The 18,139-nt window shown below is 49.1% G+C and overlaps 1 protein-coding gene across 2 annotated transcripts in view; it reads left to right on the top strand.

The window, feature by feature from the left end:
* Positions 1 to 18,139, top strand: part of Bmp5 (bone morphogenetic protein 5) — a 71,569-nt gene that overhangs the window by 25,319 nt on the left and 28,111 nt on the right. For both annotated transcript variants that reach the window (XM_048347599.1, XM_048347600.1), the window contains exon 2: positions 14,180 to 14,372. In XM_048347599.1, the coding sequence (XP_048203556.1) occupies positions 14,180 to 14,372 (193 nt within the window). The remainder of the gene's footprint in view (positions 1 to 14,179; positions 14,373 to 18,139) is intronic.

Below are 18,139 nucleotides of genomic sequence, written 5' to 3' on the forward strand. Positions count from 1 at the left end.
ATCCTAGAAAGGAAAAATGGGTTCCTGGAAGTTGGACGGAATCCAAGCCTAAGTCAGAGGGAGATGGAAAAGTCGAACTGCATACCCCCGAGCAACGTGGCTAGCACAAAACCCAAGTTTCTGCAAGATGCGTTCTCCGCCGTGCTAGCGAGCGGTTCGCGTCCCGGCTTCAGCCCTCCACTGGCGCGTAGCAGGTGCTCGGGAAAGGCAAGTAGAAACCCGTCTGAACCTGGCTCTGCTGTGCGTTCGCGCGTGGTGTGTGGCAAAGCTGAGTTTCTTTGTATTTGCACATCTGAGTCAACTGTGGCTCCTGTTTGGTTGCTCAGGTGGAGATTTGTTTCCCCATCTGCACCCTATACAATTACTATTATAAGCATTTGATAGCATCTTGAGTGCTATCTTTTCCCTTGTGGGGGATTTCATGGGAGAAATTTGAGACAAGGTTTTGGTTCTCATAAAATTATTTGTAGATAGCATCTTTAAAAATAGAGTGAGCCTTTTCCCCTGGCAAGGGGGCTTTTGTTAAAGGCTAACCAGGCTGCTGTTCACAGGCGGGCTTCTCACACTCACTCCGCACAGCTCGGCTTCCTGTCTGGGATGTGGGAAGCGCGTGCACAATCTGTTCCCGCCGGCCGGAGCGTGTTCCGTTTGCACACGAGTCAGTAGGGCAGCACGCACGCACGCAGGAACTCACGTGGCTCTCCCCCTCTGCCTCCCAGCCACGCAGCGGCCGTGCCAGGGACCTCCAGGCAGGGCCCGGCCCCGCCACCCGAGCCGCACCCCCAGCATCCTCGCAGTTATTTGAATAATTTCACACACACGCACGCACGCACGCACACGGTGCACATATCACATATAGGATTCATAAATTCATTGGGATTCCATGGTTCCATGTGGGATCTCCACATTTAATAACAACAAAGGAGATGACGACCTCGTAATTCCCTGTTAGTTTGCTTCCTTGGTTTTGTTGAAGCAAATTCTTAAGGAAATTCCTGAGAAATGTGTCTTGAGGATTTAAAGTTTTAATACCTTCCATGTGTGAAAGGGCCACTGTTATTTTTTTTTAATATTCGATACTTTGGTTGAATTTCCAATTCGAGGTTGGACACGGGATCATTTTCCAGCATGACTCGGGAGGCCTGGGTCGTAGTGGCTTTGTCTGGCTGGGCGTGCGGTGGTGGGGTGGAGGTGATACTGGGGTGTGAACTCAGGGCCTTGGGCGTGCTAAGCTGGCCCTCCCATGCCTGAGTCTTGCGTCCAGTCCTTTAGGCGTTGGGTGAATCTCCCTGCTTGCCCAGGGCAGCCTGTACCGTGCACCTCCCGTCTGTGCCTTGCCTCCGAGATGCCGCACGCCACCGCGCCAGCTCTTTGATCAGCGGAGACAACATCTTCCGGCTGTTTTTCCAGGGAGGGATTTGTATCTTAGCCTCTCAAGTATCTAGGATTACAGGCATGAGCCGCTGCATCCAGCTGTAAGGCGGCTTTGAGAATTGAAATCTATTTGATCCGTGTGCCCCACCAACACACATTTGTGTCTCCGATGGCGTGCACCCCCGGAGCTGAGCACACGACAGACGTTTCTAGTCTTGAAACTTCTGCGTTTGGGATCAGTGAATCAACTTGTTATCTGCATTTCTCAGTGTAAAAACTCTTATTCTGGCTAATTCTAAGAATGACTTTTCTTTCTTTTACTTGTGCTTTCCTAATTTCCACTCCTTTGACTATTTTCTTTCCTTCTGAAACTTTCTTGAATCTTTCAAAGCAGTTCTCTCCTTTACTTCATAGATACGAATTTAGTTTTTAATGTTCCCTCCCTCCCTCCTTTCCCTCCGCTTTTACATTTTTCCCTAGTATCCCATGTTTCTTTCATGAATGAAAGTTTCTCTCAACACTCAAAAAAGATATTTCAGTGTTCTTTAGAGGGTTTGTTCAAGTTCTTGTTTATTACCATCGGCCTTTACTTTATATTACAAAGTACTAAAGATTCCTGGCTGTTGAGTGATCTTCGGTGTCTGCTTCTATTTAGTGGAGACTGGAAAGTGGTTTCGAGGGCAGGCATGGCGGTTCATGGCTGTTACCCCAAGTCCTCGGGGGGGGGGGTGATCTCCAGGGCTACAGTGCGAGGTCAATGACACCCAAAGATTAGCAAGACCCCATCGCCATTAGCAAAGTGCACGTGTGGTGTGTGCTTGCCCAAACGCCGGGAGGTGGAGGTGGGAGGAAGGTGGCTTGAAGCCACACCAAGCAAAGGGAAGACTTTATCTACAACTAGACTCTAGAACGAGAGCAAGCTAAGGAATGCTAAAGCGGAAAACAAAAACCGTTGAGGGAGTGGCTCAAGCAGTATGGCCGGCCGAGCCAAGGCGAGCGCCCCATGCCGAACGTAAAGAGGGAAAGACGGATTAAGAGCCGGTCAGCATCACTTTCTTGTCTTTAATTCAGCACAGCGGTTGGTGGGTGTGGTGAATCTTGAGCAGTGTCCAGCCTTTGGTCATTCTCACTACCGCTCCAGCCCCCCCTCCGCCCCCCTCCCCCCTCCCGTCCCTCTACAGACCCGGTTCTGTGTTCACATGTGTAAGTTGACTTTGATGACTGCTTCCTCCCACCCATTATTCATTATTTTCTCCTTCGGAGTCGTTAACGAGGCCTGAGACGTCACCGCAGGGCCACGTGGCACAAAACAGACCAGCATTCAGTGGTTCCTCTTGCCGGATTCAAGCCTTCAGCTGTAACATAGTCTGCGTGGGTTCCCTGGATGGATTATTAAATAACACTGAGAACAAACTTCGGCAGCAAACACGAGAAAACAAACTTCCTGGTAACAAATATTAAGTTGGACACTCGGATTATAAAATTTGACTCTATGTGGAGATGATCTGACGTGAATCTCGTAGAAGCTGTTGCTCCTTCCTGGTGGCTGTCTCTCTCAGAAACTTAGAGGAAGTCTGTAGCTTTGGGCACCAGAATCTATCCAAAGACTCGTGGCTGAGCGTTGCTGGGTTTTGTGGTTGGCTGTAAGTCCCAATGTGAAGCAGAGCCCACGAGTATGCAGATCAGACAGAGTCCCGACTCCCGTTCCGCCGTAGGATCAAGGTCACGGGACGTCCTCGTGGACCTAGACACCTCTCACGTTGTTGTGAAATCCACGCGGCAAGGAGGTGGGTCTCGCAGGACAGCACCCAGCTCCTTCCCATGATGTTGTGGCTGTTTAACTCAGAGTTCCAGGAGCGCGCCCGCTGACTTTACACGAGCACGGATCCGTGCCCTTCAAGGAGCCCGCCGAGGAACCCAGCCGTGCAAAAGCCCCGATACAGGAGCCCACGGAAGGGAGCCACGGGCCCACCCGCAGGCTCGGGCCACAGGCAACGCGTTACAAAGTCGTGTAAAAACGATGGCGGAGCTTTGGAGATATATTACATACACGCTGGAGAAAACAATGTAGGGAAAGAGCGTAGCGCTGCCTGCCACGCACCATGTATTCCCTAACGATTTGAAATAGAAGTTTATTAACCACCACAGCGTGAAAGCAATGCGATTGATTTGTCCAGTTAGCGTTTGCTCCTTTCCCGAGGGTAATACAGCCATTAAACAATCGCAGAGATCCTTCTAGGCGGCGTGCGTTGTTAAGTCCCGGCGCGGCGAGTGTGGCCCTGAGAAGGCGACTCTGGGAAGCTCCGTGTGGATCTGCGTCTCCTTCAGGGAGGAGGGGAAGCGGCGTGTCCCCGGCTCACCCCCAGGAGGGGGAAGCGGCGTGTCCCCCACCCCCCCGCAGTGCTTTGTGACTTTATGCGCCAGGGGAGGGCCCAGGGGCGCTGCTTGTGAGTTCGAGTCTCAGGGCTTGGATTCGCATCCCCTGGCCGAGAGCAACCACAACCCCCCCAACTGAACAGGTTCCCGTGTCAACAGGTTCCCGTGTCACCGTGGACCGTGTCCTTCCAGGTTCCCGTGTCACCGTGGACCGTGTCCTTCCAGGTTCCCGTGTCACCGTGGACCGTGTCCTTCCAGGTTCCCGTGTCACCGTGGACCGTGTCCTTCCAGGTTCCCGTGTCACCGTGGACCGTGTCCTTCCAGGTTCCCATGTCACCGTGGACCTCTGATGCCAGGAAGCGTAGTTACGTTTTTCTACGACTTCCTTCTCTGTACTGATAAACCCACTGGGCAGGAAATTAAAAAAATATATATATATAGTTTACTTTTGTTTCAAAATGACAGATTGAACCACAAATTGAACTTGCGTGAACTCTATGAAAGTGATCAGGCCGATTTAAATTGAAAGCAGTTCATGTGAGAACGACATTTATTTGTTTGTTCAGCTACACAAATGCTCACGTTCTTTCAACTGTCTTCAACCCACTTCCTCCTTCTGCCATGGAGAAATTGGGGAACACGTGTACTATAATTGCCAACTTCCTAATTTTTTTGAGGATTCTTTTGATTGGGCACAATATTTTTTTTTCTGAATAATGTACTCTCCAAACTCCCTGAAATTAGCAGTGGATACATTCAAATGTATGAAAAGCAGATCGGTGCAGTATGGCTAAACACGCCCAGGCCTTCGCGTTGGGGGGAAGGGGCGCTTTCCCGTGGCCTCGCATCCGAAGGGAGCTGGAGATGAGCGGAGTCGAGGGGCCTGGGCACGGGCAGGGGAGAGCGGCCCCGTAGCAGACTTGGGGTGTCTGTCTTCCCACGGTAGCTCAGTAGCTGACCAGCCTCCTAGGCCCTCATCGCTGAGCGGTGACCTTCCGGGGTGCTTATCCGTCACCCACCACATCTGATCGCGCGTCTCTGGGTTCAATTACCAGGCATTAGAGAAGGCACGGAGCAATTTCACACGCAACCCCTACCAAAAAATCCACCCCAACCCCGAGCCCTCCGACCTGTTTTTGTGACACGAGCACAAATACCTGCAGCAGACGAGCCGTCGCGGCGTGGCTCCGCTGGTGGAGGGGCCTCACTGGGGGCGCCTGCCACCCGTCCGTCTGCAAGGGGCTCCGGTGGACCGCGGCCGGATTTGACTGACAGAGCAGAGCTCAGGGGTCATTTAGCGAAACCTTGTGAGATTAGAGTCGTTGACCTCTGACTTGCGGGCAGTCTATAAAAGGAACAGATTTTTCTTGCACACAAAAAGAGAGCTAAATAACTTACCAAAATGTGATTAGCGAACCGTTCTGCCTTTACGTCGACTCTTCACAGGCAAACCTATAGTTTTCTCAAGTATTTGTGTTCCATAGCAGCTATATTCGCTCCTTATTGGGAACCATTCTCACCGTACAGAATGCATTAACCAAGAACTATCTTCAAAATCTGTTCTAAGCAAAATTGCTACAATTAATACTAACATCCAACTCATACCATATGAATCGTGGCTTTTAATTTCCAATTAATAATTTCCATGTTAACTGTTCATAATAAAGAGTAACAGAAGCTTTTTTGTACATAGAATGTATCCAAAATAATGAAATGATTTTAAGTGTCCTTTAAAAATCCGGTTAGATTTATGAGACTAATGCTGTCTGCAACCCAGGCACGTTAAAACACACGCATGCCGCAGACCCCTGCAGATGTAAGATATCTAAACAAAATGTCAAGCGATTATAATTAGCGCTGTCTATCCACTGTTGTAGAAATCTGGTCTGGTGATTTTTAAACTCCATAACAAATTTTACAAACCACAATAACAGTGTCTTTCTTATTCACAAACCTATTTTCTAGATATATAAATGAATACGAAACCCATCAAAATCTTGGGCTTTGTAGGCCGGTTAGCAAGTGCATATAAAGAAACATTGGTTGGACATTACTGGGAAATATGTAACTTCTTTCAGGTGCCCTACTTGTGTGACAACTGTGATGTGGCATAATGACTATACTGCATGGGAAAGGATTCATGGCACAGCCACTGTGTCGTGAGAGGGTGCTACGTTCCAGGAGGCAGGCCAACATCTCTCTCTCTCTCTTTCCCTCTCCATCTCACTTTCTTTCGCTCTGCCTGTCCCTCCACCTTCTCCTCCCTCTCTCCCCCATTTGTCTCTGTCTTTCTTTCCAGCCCCCATGAGGACACAAAGGCACAGCTTCACTGTGGAGAAGAATGACTTTGCTTCCTCACTCCGCGTTCTTACATCTTAGATTACTCCTACCTCACAACTACTGGGGTTTGTCTCAGAAAAATGCGTCCTGTGGTCACCTCTGGACTGCATACATGCAGCCGTGAAGTTCTCCCTTTCAGGACAATCAAGACGAGGGGGTGAGTAGCAGCTTGGAGGTGGTCTGGGCTGAGGCTGGGCCCTGACACAGCTCAGCGAGCACTGGCAGTGCCTCTCTGCTGCTGGAGACACGAATTCAAAGCATACGCGCTGTTTAAATCTCAGAACTGACCAAACATCTCATTTTCTGGATAATCTTCCTAACATTCGCTTCTTTGCTAGGGAGAGAGTCATCCTATCTCCCTAGCTTTTACCACCTAGGAGAATGTGTTACAAAACCTAATGGTAGCATTTCCTCTCTTCCTGAAAGCAGCCACCACAGCGGGGCCGTGGGGCCCACGGCTCCACCCCGGGGCCCACTGGTGGCCGCAGCTCAAGTCCAGCCCTCAGGGCCCGTGTGACAGGAGGCTCTGGATTTCACGGCCGGCCTGGGCTGCGCGGCACCGCCTTGTCTCAAAAACAGACAAATGAAAAGAAAAAAATAAAGCACCCGAAAGTTCTACTTCAGAGCAAGCTGTCCCAAATCACCTCATGAAGTCCCAATGCGTCTTTCCTGACATGCTTGTGCTGAGCGCCGCCAAAGCATCCTTGTGACGCGGGTTGACACGAACCGGTGACTGTGGATAGGTTGACCCAGTGACACAGACGGACACAAATTAACAGTGCCAACATCTGCAGGGCTATGGCCAGTGTTCGGTTGTGTCCGGGGCTGACAGAGGGCAGGGGAGAAACTGAGTCTCCGGGCAGAGAGAGCCCGGCACACTGAGCGGAGGCGAGGAGAGCGGAGACGCAGGTTAGAACACTCCCGTGGCTGAAGAGCTGAAGAGCCTCGTCCTGAGAGGGCGGGAGCAGCTCTCCGCGTGCTCAGCGGTGGGAAGGTCTAGAGGTGTTACTCCTGCTTGGTGGTTGGATAACTTGTGGCAGTGAAGAGATGAAGGGCTTTTACCTATATCACAGGGAAAACAAAAACAATGTACTTTTTGGGTCAAATAGGGGATAAGAGGAAAAACCGAGATGTGTTAATTTCGTTGTTATCCATGAATTGCATTGCCGTGGTTATTTATTGGGGATGCATATCATCGCCTCGGGTGTTGGCTTCTGCCCCAGTGCGTGGCGTGAGCAGTGCTCCAGTGGAGTGCTCCACACCACCCTGGGGGGGCCCGGTGGAGACGGGAGGACGGCGAGAACTCGGGCCTCGTGTGTCCCTCCTGGTGTCTTCACGGCAGATAGAACTATGCGTGCTCCTAAGTTCTTAATCTTCTAAAACAAAGCGACATAGGGCTTCTGGGTAATCCAATGTCTCCCCTCCCTCCTCTTCCTCTCCCCACCCCTTTCTTCTTTACTGATGTGAATCCTGGGGCTTGAACTCAGGGCCTCGTCGCTGTCCCTGAGCTTTTCTGCACAAGGCTAGTGCTCTGCTCCTTGAGCCACAGCTCCACTTCTGGCTTGCTTTCTTTCTGCTTGGGCTGGCTTTGAACCCCAGTCCTCAAATCTCTGCCTCCTGAGCAGCTAGGATTACAGCTGTGAGCCACCAGTGCCTGGCCGACAGCGAACATCCAATTTCTTAAATTTCAGAAGTATGCATTTTAAAAAGTCGACGTTGGTCGCCAGTGTTTTAATGATCGGATGAGAGTATTTGCATCCTGTAGCCCCCCCCCCCCCCCCCCCCGCCCCGGCCTTTCCTCTGGTTCTCTCCTTTCTTCATGGAGAGTCAGGAAGGGGAGTATTGCAACTGCAGTCACGTTGGGCGTCAAATGGAATTGTTCTTTGAAGCCGAGCATTCGGGGAGACAATTGGCTCAGTCAGGCCGCCCAGGGCCGTGGTGTTCAGCGGCTCCAAGGACGTCTGGAATTTGCAGTTTACCGCACTCTCTGGGGTGCTTATTCATTCATAGGCAATGTGAACCCATGCATTCAGCCACCAATAAATAGGTCTTTATAGAGCCACGTTTATGTTTCTCACTGGACCAGTCACGGAGGGACGTCTTGTGAAATTATACATCCTGGTAGTCACATGATATCTTTGTGGGGTTTTTCCTCCCCCCGCCTTTCATTTAAAATGCAACACAGATAAGTAATAACTCCGTGAGTAATGTCTTAATGATTTTTTGCACTCAGCAGCAAACGATGATGTGAGCTCGTACTCCAGCTGGCTGGGCTCCGGGGAAAGTGCTATCTCTACACTGCAGTTGCAGCTACCAGTTCTGTTTGTGTCTTCTGACTTACAGCTCTGGGACGGGAGATGAAGATGGATTGCCCTTGAAAGCACCCTCTTCAAACTGCAGATAAATCACTAACTGGATAAAAGTACAGTGCTCTGTTAATTAATTCTAGTTTTCAGATATGGGAGACATGAAACTATTTAGCCTGGGTTATTTCTGTCCAATTTCTAGCAGTGATAAAGCCGTCCAGGGAGGTATCTGTTTGTGGGGGGAGAGAGACTTTTAATCATTCATTGATTTGTGGTATGTCTCAACAATAGAAGAGTTTCTGAGTGTGTCTTAGAGGAAGTTCAATCTGCAGTGTTGTGGCATTTGCTGTTTATCATGGAAGGTGAAACTCTTGATTCACAGTTTATTTCCTGGATGTTCCTCCAATACCACTTTTTAAACCAAAGCAGATGGCGGAATAATAGTTTATCTCATTTGCTCTGCCCGGGAAGTTAGCTCTACAGTGCTGTAGATCACTTGACAGTTTCTACTCAGATGGAGATGTCTGGAGTGTAAATAAAAGTTGAGAAACTGAAGGAAGTGTATTCACCTCGATCATGATTGTGATTCCAATAGTGAAGTGTAGGTTTCCCTGAATTTTTTGATGTATTGTTTTCTCTGTCTCTCTCTCTCCCACTCTGTGTGTGTGTGTGTGTGTGTGTGTGTGTACAGTTAAACAAGATCTTTCAATTTGGGTGAGTGTTGTTGACCCCCTCAGCTCAGGTGAAGAGCGCCATGTTGGTGGCTTGCACGGAGGGGTGACTTCACCTGCTAAGAGCTGGGCTTGTGCACACACAGTGGGACGCATGGGAGGGGTAGCACTAGGGACCTCACGGCTTTCTCTTTTCATTTTTATTTCGTGGCTGTGACAAAATGACAGTGCGGGGACCCCAGGCACGACCGATGGACAAGTGTTGTGCTACTCGTGTGTCCTGTCAGCAGGTGTGAGCAGGCGTGTGCTCTCTGTGCATGAACTCATGGACACCGCGTGTGCTTTAAGTGTGGCTCTATTTGTTTCTTCTTTGGTTCACATAGTAGAAACGATGCTTATCACCTGAGATGGTGCAATGAACTCTACTAGGGAAAGCTGCTAGTTTGTCTGTCTTGTGTCCTTCTATCCAAATCTGAATCTGATTCAAATGAGGTAATTGCCATATTTTTTTTCTTTATACTCAGGAATAAAGAGATCTTTTCCCCTACACCACTAAATAGAATTAGGACTTGTAGGGAGTCCTGCACATTTTTTTTTTTTTGTGTAGTGAAATCAATTTTATGAAGAGTTATAGTAAAGAAGATTCGGGAAACACATGATGTTTAGTTATGTAAGGTATACACCGAGGGAAAGAATTTAAAAGAAAATATTTAATACAGCACACTGAAAAACTAAGGATAGTGTTCGCAAGGTTTTTTGTTGTTGTTGTTGTTTGTTTGCCTGTGAATCATTTCATCTTCTCAAGCCCTTTACTGTTGCAGTGGGCTAAGAGACATTGTAATCTGTGTATAAACAGATTGCTTAATACTTATCAAATTGTCACAGTATGAACTAATTAAGGACCTCACCTATTGTAAGGAGTATTAATTATATGTATGTTATTTGATAAGGAATATTATTATAAGGAACATAAAGAATATTCCTTATATAAAGAATATTATTATAAGCAATAGTATAAGGAATATTGTAGGGAGTATTTTGATAAGGAATATTAGTTGTGTGTGTTTGTTATTTTTCATCTATTTGGGGAGTTTGGATGTGGAGAGGATCTAGAGGAGAAAAGGTTGAATGTGAGGTGACTCAGAGAATTACAAGTATTCCAAAGTTGAACACTACCATTACATTTTGATGTGTGGCTGTCTTAAAGGTGTAGCGTTTCATACTGACACCTATGTCTGTATCATAGTAACTCTGATTGTGAACGCAATCATTTTTTAGTGGGTAAACATTTCCTTAGATGAGACATGAAATTGATAGTAACAACAGATTGGAGCACATTTAGTTCATTAGATAAAGATCACAGATGTGTTCTAGAAGGAACAGAAGCCATGAATTTTGTTACCTCTTATATTGAAGAAAAGTTTTAGAGGAAAGAGTTCCTTGAAGAGAGAAAATAAAAACATTGTGGAAAAGATAATTTTTTCCCTAAAATAACTGTATTAATAAAACCAACTGGGGGCTGGGAATATGGCCTAGTGGTAGAGTGCTTGCCTCGCATACATGAAGTTCAGCCTGTTCTCCTGTGTGTATTCTGTCTTCAGTCTGTTCTCCTGTGTGTATTGCGTCTTCAGCCTGTTCTCCTGTGTGTATTGCGTCTTCAGCCTGTTCTCCTGTGTGTATTCTATCCTCAACCTGTTCTCCTGTGTGTATTCCGTCTTCAGCCTGTTCTCCTGTGTGTATCGCGTCTTCAGCCTGTTCTCCTGTGTGTATTGCGTCTTCAGCCTGTTCTCCTGTGTGTATTCTATCCTCAACCTGTTCTCCTGTGTGTATTCCGTCTTCAGCCTGTTCTCCTGTGTGTATTCCGTCTTCAGCCTGTTCTCCTGTGTGTATTCCATCTTCAGCCTGTTCTCCTGTGTGTATTCTACCCTCAACCTGTTCTCCTGTGTGTATTGCGTCTTCAGCCTGTTCTCCTGTGTGTATTTCGTCCTCAGCCTGTTCTCCTGCGTGTATTGCTTAAAGGCATGGAATCTGCTAACACGAAGCTTCTGCGGGCAGCGTGTGAGGAAGTGAATGCACAGATGAGGAGCGCGGTCAGCCGGGATTCACAGTGAGGCCCACAGACAGATCTCTGTGACCGCCCAGCTGTCCTCACCCAGGTTCCCGTTCTGAGGTTGGGATATTAATATTCATCGCCTCTCCAGTACCGCGGCCACTCTTAGAAGGAAGTGAGATGAGCCTGTTGAATATGTGTGGGCATCATGAAGAGTTTAAGGCTACACAAAGCCAAATCATCCCATTACTCACCCCTTGCAATTTATTGTTGCAATTATGATTCAAATCAAGGTGATACAGGAATCTAAGTCACTAAACAAATCTGCTGCAGAACTTTGTGAGGTATATTTAATACAAAATTTTATTAAAGCCTTTGAAAATTTGTCCCCTTAAGGGGCTATGTTAAATAGCCTGGATAAGAAAACTGAAATTTTATAACAATGGCTGAAATTCTAGCTTTCCACTTTATTACACTAATGTCTCACCAGAGACTCGAGAATAGTGATGACTTTACAGAAGGTGAACTTCACAGTGATCTGCCCTGTGCAGGTGCGCGCGTTAGATTGGATTCCAAGAAACCTGTGCCCCAGCTCTTATTTCTAGAGCTAGTTTTGTTTTGGCTCAGGTTTCACGAAAAAAAAAAGCTGTAGTTTGCGAACAACTGAATAATGGCTCTTATCACTTGGAACTTTGAATGTTGCTTTTTAGAATGGGGGAAATATAACTGTGCTTAACTGGTGCGAATACCATGCTCTGTGAAAATCCTTGGTGGGGCTGGGAATGGCTAATGCCTGAGCATTGCTACAGAGGAACAATAACTACTCCCAACGCCGCGTCTCCCCCGCCCGTTCACTCTCAGTGCATCTGCTGAGGGAGGCGGAAACCAGATTTTCATTGCTCCCAAGCTTGTAGACATTAGCCTTGCAAGATGAGATCTGTGTTAAAGTATATGTGTGATCAATCAGGACACAGCACTAGAATGTGAGTGGAAGCCTACATCCTGCCATGCCACAACCAGAGACCAAATTCTGAGCACCATGTCCTTTGTTGCACCATTGATTAGATTCCCCATTTCTCTTTCAGCTTGAGAATATAGTAACACAGTGAGTTAAATTAAGTCCTCTCAAAGAAAAAGTTGGACACTGAGTTGTTAGCTATCCAGTTAGGAAGATTTTCTACCTTCATACTTTGCTGCTACCCCTCCAGTAGTTGAATTTCACAAATAGTTTCATTATGATATTTCCATATATGTATATAATGTGCTCTGATCAATTTCACCCCACCTATTATTCCTTGTTATCCTTCCTTCCTGCCTCTTTGAACATTTTCATGAGTTTTATTGTTCTAGTTTCATTTGTGCACTTGACAGCTTTTTTTTTTTTTTTTTTTTTTTTTTTGCCAGTCCTGGGCCTTGGACTCAGGGCCTGAGCACTGTCCCTGGCTTCTTCCTGCTCAAGGCTAGCACTCTGCCACTTGAGCCACAGCGCCGCTTCTGGCTGTTTTTTTTTTCTGTATATGTGGTGCTGGGGAATCGAACCTAGGGCCTCGTGTATCCGAGGCAGGCACTCTTGCCACTAGGCTATATCCCCAGCCCCACTTGACAGCTTTTAATTATACTCCCCTTCCTCCCCTCTCCACCATTCCCCCGTTTTTTTCCTAACCATCCAGTGTGTTTACTTGAGGACTCCAATACTCCTCAAGTTCTTCAATGAAACAGAAAGGGAAAGATCGCTTCCAAACTCATTCTATGAAGACAGCATAACCCCCATCCCCAAACCAGATAGGGACTCATCAAAGACAGAGTGCTCTAGACCCATTTCTTTGATGGACATCAATGCAAAACTTCTCAAAAAAAATTCTGACCCATCGAATTCAACAACTAACCCCCCCGCCCCAAATCACACACTATGATCAAATGGGATTCACCCCAGGGAGGCAAAGCTGGTTCCATACACCAAGTCAGGAGACAGCATTCATCACAACAGCAGAAGCAACGACGAGAACCCCACGGTGGAAAGAGTTTGTAAAGTCACTGCTGTCGGCGGCAAACGCACAGTCCCTTGGACACGAGGCCTCGCACTGGATTTCCCGGACCCTCTGTGTTGTGCTATCCGAGGTACCTGAAAGTTCTAGAACCGGCGAAAACCCAGAACGCATGACCCCAGAACCCAGAACCTCAGGAACGCACAGTGATGGGGGATGACACCGCCGTGCGGCGGGGCGCGCGTCAGCGAGGCCTGCGGCGTCTGCGGGAGGGAGAAGGCGCCGCCGGCACGCTGCTTCACAGGCCCCTACGGCTCCAGACCTTACACCGCCGTCCTGACCCTCCCAACGTTGAAAACACTTGTTAGCTAAACAGCTACAGCTCTTTGACCTCGCTTAGGAGGAAGGCAGGGAAGGGGAGGGTTAGGGTTCCGTGTCATTCCGAAGAAGAGGGCAGAGAGGTCTTTGGAGACGACGCGCCGGCGGGGGAAGCCGTCCACAGAAGTGTCCCGAGACAGGAGGGGCTAGCGCTGGCCAGCTTGGAGGGAGGGAGGGCCCCCTGGTGAAGTGGTGCCCTGGGAACCCTCCCTCGCGGAGGGCGTGAGCCGGGTGAAGAGCCAGCCGTTCGCACGCGCGGCTACGGCAGGGCGAGGCTGGCTACGCGTGGTCGGATCAGGAGTCACGCCCAGCACGTCCACCGTCCACAGAGAAACGCGCAACGTGGGATCTGCCCACTCCGCAACGTGTGCGCGCTGAGCTATCGGGGTTTAAGTACCAACGACATTCCCCATGTAAGAATGAGGTTCCCTGTGCAAGTTCCTAACGGCTGGAGCCGGCAAAGGCACAGCCGCCGTCGCCGTCACCGTCACGTCTGAGAACCCTCTGGGTCGCCTCTCTACGGGGGTCCAGGCAGTGGCAACGCCCAGGAGGCCGCGTGCTTAGAGGTCATCGGCCGCCAGCTGTGGGGTTTCCTTCCGCTGGAAAGCCCTCGGCCTGGGGTCCGCCGCACTGGCTTTCGTTTGCCTATTCCTTTCCAGATTCCTCTAACCGGCTCTCTCTTCCCTTCTCTCCCCCCAGTTGAACGAGACCGGGACTTCTCTCCCCAGCGGAGGCACTACAAGGAATTTCGCTTCGACCTGACTCAGATCCCGCCTGGGGAGGCGGTGACGGCTGCGGAATTCCGGATCTTCAAGGACAAGAGCCACGAGCGCTTTGCCAACGAGACCATCCAGATCAGCATCTACCAGATCATCAAGGAGTACGCCAACAGGTGGGGACCGCGAGCCTGCTTCCTCGGGGCGCGGTGATGGTCCGAGCGCGGCCACCGCGCTCTTGCGAGTGCCTGACACGGCGCCCCTTTCCCGCCGCGCGTGGGAGGGGACATCTGGGTGGGAATTTTTTTTCCCACACGGTCCAGTCTCACTGGTTCTGGAGGATCTGTGTGGGGTTTCTCGGTGTGCTTGAGACCGGCGTTTTATGAATCAAGGTTGCATTTCCAAGACATCACCTGGCCCATTAACCAAACAGTCTATCAATTCTTTGCTCTGTAATCAAGTTTAAAAACTTACAAATCCACTGTGTCATCTCTTTCCCCACGTATTTTTCTTAGCAAGACTTACAGCCCTCGGGATGTCAGTTTTTCTGCTTGCCATCTCCCCCCTTCCCCATTCATGCCTACACATATTTAAAATGTGTGCAGCTTAAGGGAGAGTTCTGATCCGTATCCAAATGTGTGCTTTCCTTGGTTAAAAAAACTTCACACACTCTGTATCATTTCACGTATTTAATCCTTTCATATGAGCCCGACACCCCCGTATTCTACCTAACGGGCTGTTCCTCAGTCACACCTCATATATCTGGCATTACCGGCAAATGAGGTTTCCACATGATTGAATTTTCCAGATAATTCAGCTGAGTTTGGCCCGCGTGCTTCGGTTGAACAAGCACAGAGGACATATGAGCGAGTAAATAAGAGCTCTCGCGCCCAGAGCCCCGGGGCTGGGGGCTGTGGTGGGCCGGCCTCACACAGACTTTAATAACTGCAGGACAACGTGCTAAGCGGGGTGAGGTAACCAGGCGGGGGGGGGGGGGTGGAAATAGGGAGGAAGGAAAATTAATTCTTCATGTGGGAGACGCCAGAGGAAAGCCTCAAGAGGGGCTGACCTTTGACTTGAGCCTTTCAAGATGAATAGAAACGTGTGTGTGTGTGAGAGAGAGTCAGTCCCAAATAGGACTGTTAACAAAATTCACAGGAACAGATTCTCCCTTCATTAACTAAAATTCTTACATTTAAATTGTGTATGTGACTCTCATTAAGATGATATTCTGCGGTCAGCAGTGATGTGGCCATTGGTCACGTGGCTGGTGGGGGTGTGGTTGTTGGTTCTGTGGCCATTGGTCATGTGGCTGGTGGGGGTGTGGTTGTTGGTTCTGTGGCCATTGGTCACGTGGCTGGTGGGGGTGTGGTTGTTGGTTCTGTGGCCATTGGTCACGTGGCTGGTGGGGGTGTGGTTGTTGGTTCTGTGGCCATTGGTCACGTGGCCGGTGGGGGTGTGGTTGTTGGTTCTGTGGCCATTGGTCACGTGGCTGGTGGGGGTGTGGTTGTTGGTTCTGTGGACATTGGTGACATGGCTGGTGGTGACCTGGCCATTGGTGGCATGGTGTCGGTGATGTGGCCATTGGCGACGTGGCCATTGGTGATGTGGCCATTGGTGACAGCGTTGGCGACGTGGTCCTTGGCGACAGAACTGTGCCAGTGGGAAGCTGGCGCGCTGGGAATCAGAAGCGAGCAACTAGAATCAGGCGGGGTGAGTTAGGAGAAGATTCTCCACTGGTTTTCAGAGCCAGGAGACATCTGGCTGGGAAGCAGTCATGCTATGGGATCTATTGTTACATAGAGTTGATTCTCCTAAGATGTTGTCACCCAATTTATGGCATCAAAGTCACGGCCTGGACCAGCTGTTTCGGGGTGGGGCTGCCCGGGAGCTCCTCCGCCTCTGTCGCCTCCGCCCTGCCCCTCCTGGGCCCCAGAGTGAGGCGGGAGCACGAATGCGGAGCCCCGCGGAATTCTGTGAGTGAGCAGTAGAGCACTCGGAGAGTGTGGGTGGTGATTTGGGAACGGAAGGCGGATCCAGATCTGCAGTGCCTGCTTGGGGGGGGGGGGGAGAGAACGCAGCAGCGCTGTTATTCCAGAACGGAAGCAAAAGCCCCCCCCCCCAATCAACCAACCACCTGCCGGATGTGCCGGCAGGGTGAGGGGCATGGATTTGACCTTCCAGACGGTGGAAGTAAACGGTCCCTGCAGGACCACTGCCGGGGGTGAGACCCACGGGAGGCAGCCACAAAGGGAAGGTGGGAGCGAGCTGGCGGAACCCAGGTCCCAGGTCACGGGGATCCGGGCCTGGAGGTCAGCCGTGCCTCCCGGCCGCCAGGTCCTTCTGAGCGCTGCCCACGATCGGCCCGGGTTCTGAAGTGCGGAGTACAGGAAAGCGAGCAGGACTTGAGGGAGCTGCGGGCCCACGCCGCCGTCCCCACCAAGAACGGGGGTGGGCAGGGCTCAGGAGCAGGCCCCCGCCCGCCCGCCCCCCTCCTCCGCGGACGAGGCTCTGGGCCTGCGACCTCGTGCAGAAGGAGTCGCTTCTGCAGCCGCTGGAGCCACCCAGAGGAGCCCTGGCTGTGTTGAATGGCTGGTGAACAGACAACCGAAGCGCGAGGCAAGGCACGATGAATTAGCAACGGGTCCAAGCAGCGTCTCCAGCCATTCTCTGGCGCCGTGCGTGCCCATCTTGTGGCAAGCTAATTGTTCGGCTGGAGGTTCTGGTGCGCCGATCCCAAAACTAACAACTTCACAGAATAAGTAAATAAAGGAAGGTATGGTTTGGGTGGCAAGTTGTTATTTTATGAGAGAAACTATTCCAGACATGGAGCGTGGAAACCTGAGCTCTGTTCCTGCAGTTGGCCAGGGACCAGGGGAAATCACTCCATTTGTCTTGAGATTTTCTCATGAATGAACGGTTTGGCTGAGTCACCCTATGCCCACTTAGTTCTAGTAAGGCCTGACTACTAGAACTACCTTCAGAGGGAAAAAATCACACACTCGACTATTTCACGTTAGATATTTTCCAGTCATGATTTGTTTCTTTCTGTCTCATAATTATGAGACTGGCAACAACGTCTATATAGCTGGATAGACCTAGAGGGAGTTCAGTAGTGTAACGGTGTATTCAATAGTACGATTTGCAGTAGTACCTGAAAATAGTTTGGTTGTTTACATGGAGAATGGGTTATCACTTATAAAATTTCATAAATGACATTAAGATCAAATGGATTCAAGGAGAAAGTAAGCATTTACATGCTTGGATTTGTGTATAGATGTAGGTAAATTGTGACTACATTGAAGTAGTCAAAACTCTACTAGGTAATTAGCATAATGAAGAGGACCTATTTTAAGTGGCATATAAAATGATTCACTAATGTAGCCATATTCTTTGTTCTACTAGCAGAGTATATATGATAATTTCTTTCAGTTCACCTCATACATCTTTGGGGTTGTGTATTTTTCAGTCCAGCCTCATGTTGAATCTCATAGCTGAGTGTGAAACTACACCATTTTCAAGCCTGCCCTGTTGCTTTGGCAAACATGCTCTGGAATCTGTCAAGAAAAATACTGTTATCAAGAAATTAGGTAACCACAGGGATTTTCCATTCCTGACTTTAGCATTTATTTGGATAGCTGAAAGTTATATATCCATTGTGCAAAGTCCAACTATATGCTCGTGAAAGCAGAGAATTTCAGTGACAGTTAATAGTCATTTGGGGGACAATAGTCATAGGAATAATTACCACATTTCTGTATGCATTGATTTATTCTACCTCCTTTTCTCCTCTATCTACTTCTCTGGCTCTCCTTGTTTGCTTTCTTTCCCTCCTTTTTGAAAAAGATTTTTAGCAAGTAGTGATAAAAATCCCAAACCTAGATTTATTAAGATCATTTGAAGGCAGCGTGGCTTCCAAATAATTCTTGGCTGATTGTGCAGA

The sequence above is a fragment of the Perognathus longimembris genome, chromosome 6, assembly GCF_023159225.1.
Source record: "Perognathus longimembris pacificus isolate PPM17 chromosome 6, ASM2315922v1, whole genome shotgun sequence".
NCBI lineage: Eukaryota > Metazoa > Chordata > Mammalia > Rodentia > Heteromyidae > Perognathus > Perognathus longimembris.